Here is a 3,658-nt window from a genome sequence, read left to right on the forward strand (position 1 = left end):
ATTTAAATAATATGAAAGAAGAAGAAGAAGATAGTTCTTTTAATGTTATTGTTATGTTGAAAAGAGTAGTAGAAATGTTAAGGTTATAAATTAATGAAGAAAGCAAAATTTTTTTTTTAATATAAGTGAATACTCAAGTGGATATTACTACTCTAAAAAGGAAGTGTAGGACTGTAGGTGCATATACATTTTGAATTACTGAATATTGCAATGACTGAAACAGATAGAGTGTGGTAAGGCATTACACATTCTCATAGTACGGTATACTGATGAGCATTCCTTGAAGAGCGTGTATGACAGTTGAACCTTTTTAAGGGAAGGAACGCAGCTAACTATTTCTCTAGAACATAAATCGTTGAAATAACAAAAAAAAGGATGAGACAAAAAACTTTACGACGATGTTTAAGCGACGTATATGAACTAAATAAGATATTATCTCCAACCAATTTAAATGCCAACTGGTCAATACTGTCCAAGCAACTTGAGTAAGTTTCAGAATCAACTTCAAGAGATGAGAGTTACACTCAAGTTTTGGACCTTTATATATCTTTCAAATAAAATCCAGATCAGCGGGGAATAATTGCATTGCCTTAGAAAGTCGAAACATTTTTCGGAAATTTTGGCGACACAAAGTTTGTCGAAATGTTCATTCTCATTGATGTATGTGCCATCCATGATTAATGGAAAGGGGGTAAATAACGCTTTAACGATACAAGCGGTCTTTTATTCCCAATTCTACAATGAATTTTATAAGCTTATCATATTTTGTCGTTGCAGTTTCACATTCGAATAAGCATAAAATCGAATTGAATTTTTTTTATTAAAAATAAAAACCTAAAAAAAAACAATACTAAAACTTGATTAAAATTAACCTTCGACTCAAATTAAAATATTGTCTTCAAACTTTTTTTATTTCACGAAAAATATGTTTTTCGATAATCAGTATATTTTTTTAAAGAAAATCCATAAAAAAATAAATAAAAATTTAAAAAATTAGTACGCAAATTTGGTAAAAATTGATGCTCGTTTCTCGATATCTCTCAAATTAATTTAATTTATCCAATTTGTAAAAATTTAAGAAATTCTACTAAAATTGGTAAAAATCTGTTTTCGACTAAAAATCTATTTAACAAAACTAGATTTTCAAACTAAACTATTTCTTTATATGAAAAAAATTGTTGATAGTTTAACAATTTTTAAGAATCATTCAATTGACAACTTTTTTAACCCAATACCAAAGCCTACAAACCTTTTAAGCAAGACAAATCGACAGACGGGATGGGAAGTTATCAGTGTGGGTCGCATCCCAGCCTCTTTTTGAGAATCATTTCAGTTTGCTTTCTCGTATTCCCAAACGGTTATCTTTAACTCTTTCTTTAACTCAAGATTTTTAACACAGGAGAAATTTGCTTTAGTAAAATCGTCAGATGTGCCTAGAGGAGATAGAGCAAGAAAAGTTTAATTTCTTTTGTAATAATCAGTTTGGTTTTAGAGCAGGTTTGTCAACAGAAGATGCTATCTTAAGGGTAAGAGATGCAGATGTAGATGGTAGATTATGTGAAGACTCAGTAGAATCATCTGATTCTCGAAGTGAAAAATCTGCATCCGATGACTCTGAAGATGACTGTACGAGCTTTTTAATGTTTTTAGAAGTTTTCATCTTGATAATCTTTTTATTTACTTCCTTTTTAGCTGAATATTTTTCCGTTAATGCATCCTTCTCAGGCGTGTCAGTTATAATCGTGCTCTTCATCTTCCTGGATCGGTTCTGATTTTTTTTTCTTGGCAACGCCTTTGGGTACGGTCGAATACATTCAGGAGATAAAACCATAGTTGATGGATTCGATTCTGAGCTTGTTATTTGTGGAACGGAGCAAGATGAGATGGTAGCAGAGGTTGTGGGGTCATCGCTGGTATACGGAAATTCAGCAATTATTCCAGGAGCATTATCAGTTGATACTTCGGCGTTATGGAGCTCAGGTATAGGTCTGAACGTATTGAACGTATTTCTATTAAATGGATGTACACCAGTTTTCTGAAAACCCGAAATATTGTTTTCCATGGAAAATGCAGCAATATACGCGGTGTTGGTAAATTGAGGTACCTCATAAATGGAAACTGTTTTTCCGGGATTAGATAACATCCACGCATTCATGGCCTCTCTATATCGAGCTTTAAAAGGTCCATAAACAGAAACATCCAGCGGCTGGAGGCGATGGCTGCAGTGAGGTGGAAACGTTAAAATTGTAATATTATTATCTCTAGCCAACGTGACGATGTTAATTGTAATGTGGCTAGAATGGTTGTCGCATAGTATTAAACAAGGGTTTTCTTCAGAGGGCTTAACATATTTAATAAAGTGGATCATGGCCTTGTAGAAACTCTCTTCAGTTATCCAACCACTTGGGTTGGCTAGACCCAGTGAACCTTTTGGACCACCTTGTAACATAAATTCCTTGAAATGGACTCTAGGAAACACAAACACAGGAGGAACGGTGCCACCAGAAGCATTAATGAATCCAAGCATTGTGACAAACTGTCCTCTTTCTGCCGATGTCACCTGTCCAACTTGTTTGCATCCTCGGGTTGCAACCACTTTTGGCGGATTGGTCACTGTTGTACACCCAGTTTCGTCAAGGTTCCATATCATATGAGGTTCAATTTTCTTTTTATTTAATATGATTGCAAGATTTTCGTAAAACTTACTCACATTTTCTTTGTTAAAAGATGTAGCCCTGGACAGAGATGTATTTTCAGGTTTGCGTATTGATAATGAAGGATTTCTCTTCATAAACCCGCGAAACCAATCCTTTGTGGCCTTGTTTTTCTCAATCCATTTTTCTGGTGCTACATGATTTGCAGCTGCAAATTGGTAAGCTAATTCTTTTACCTTGGTCGTTGTGAGTCCATAGCACATCTTCGAAGATCTTTTTAAATAATCAGCAAGTTGTTGCTCTTGTTCACGACTAAAAATTCTTTTATTTCCAATATTTGGATCGTGAATATACTCAGTTAAAGACCCTTTAGCTTTCTTAACAAGGTCCGCCAAATAAGATTTCGATATTTTGTATGCTGCTGCAACTGAACGAACTGACTGTCCTTTTTTAAGCACTTCTTCCTGTCTTCTGACTGTCCTTTTTTAAGCACTTCTTCCACAGCAGACTCTATAGCGGCTTTTTCTGGACGAATTCTCTTTTTTGGCGGCATCTAATAGTTAGGAATTAATAGTTAATAACAAACTCCATGCAGGAGTAATGAATCGGACAGCCACTGGCACATTGAATTGGACGTCCGTTTCACAGCGAAGGCACCTGTCCGATTCATTGCAAATCTAACCTAAAAACAGTTCGACCAAAATCTAACTAATTAAGTTTTGATAGAACTATAACTCACCGCTCCTTATCTTTTTGACAATATATCACAACAGATAAAAACACCACAATTATAGGTTGAGATGATATTGAATTTTTAATGGCTTTGCAAATATACGCTTTATTTTTACAAAAGTAATGAGCTTTAAACACGTGCGCAAAAGGAAACTAAATAATGGCTGCCGGAATCTGTCATTTTTGTGGGTTTATCTATAGTCATCAGTGGTGCCAACAACCAAAACAATATTTTTTTTCGTTCAGAAGCTTTTGAGATATCTATAGTGTCC

The 3,658-nt window shown here is 34.5% G+C and overlaps 1 protein-coding gene across 1 annotated transcript; it reads right to left on the reverse strand.

The window, feature by feature from the left end:
* Nucleotides 1-1,477: 1,477 nt before the first annotated feature.
* On the reverse strand, nucleotides 1,478-2,917 carry LOC129939315 (uncharacterized). Its single transcript, XM_056047292.1, has 2 exons — nucleotides 1,682-2,917; nucleotides 1,478-1,633 (listed from the first exon to the last, which is right to left on the reverse strand). The coding sequence occupies exons 1-2, from the start codon at nucleotides 2,915-2,917 to the stop codon at nucleotides 1,478-1,480; spliced, it is 1,392 nt and encodes a 463-aa protein (XP_055903267.1).
* Nucleotides 2,918-3,658: the final 741 nt, after the last annotated feature.

Source organism: Eupeodes corollae, chromosome 1 (assembly GCF_945859685.1).
Source record: "Eupeodes corollae chromosome 1, idEupCoro1.1, whole genome shotgun sequence".
NCBI classification, from domain to species: Eukaryota; Metazoa; Arthropoda; class Insecta; order Diptera; family Syrphidae; genus Eupeodes; species Eupeodes corollae.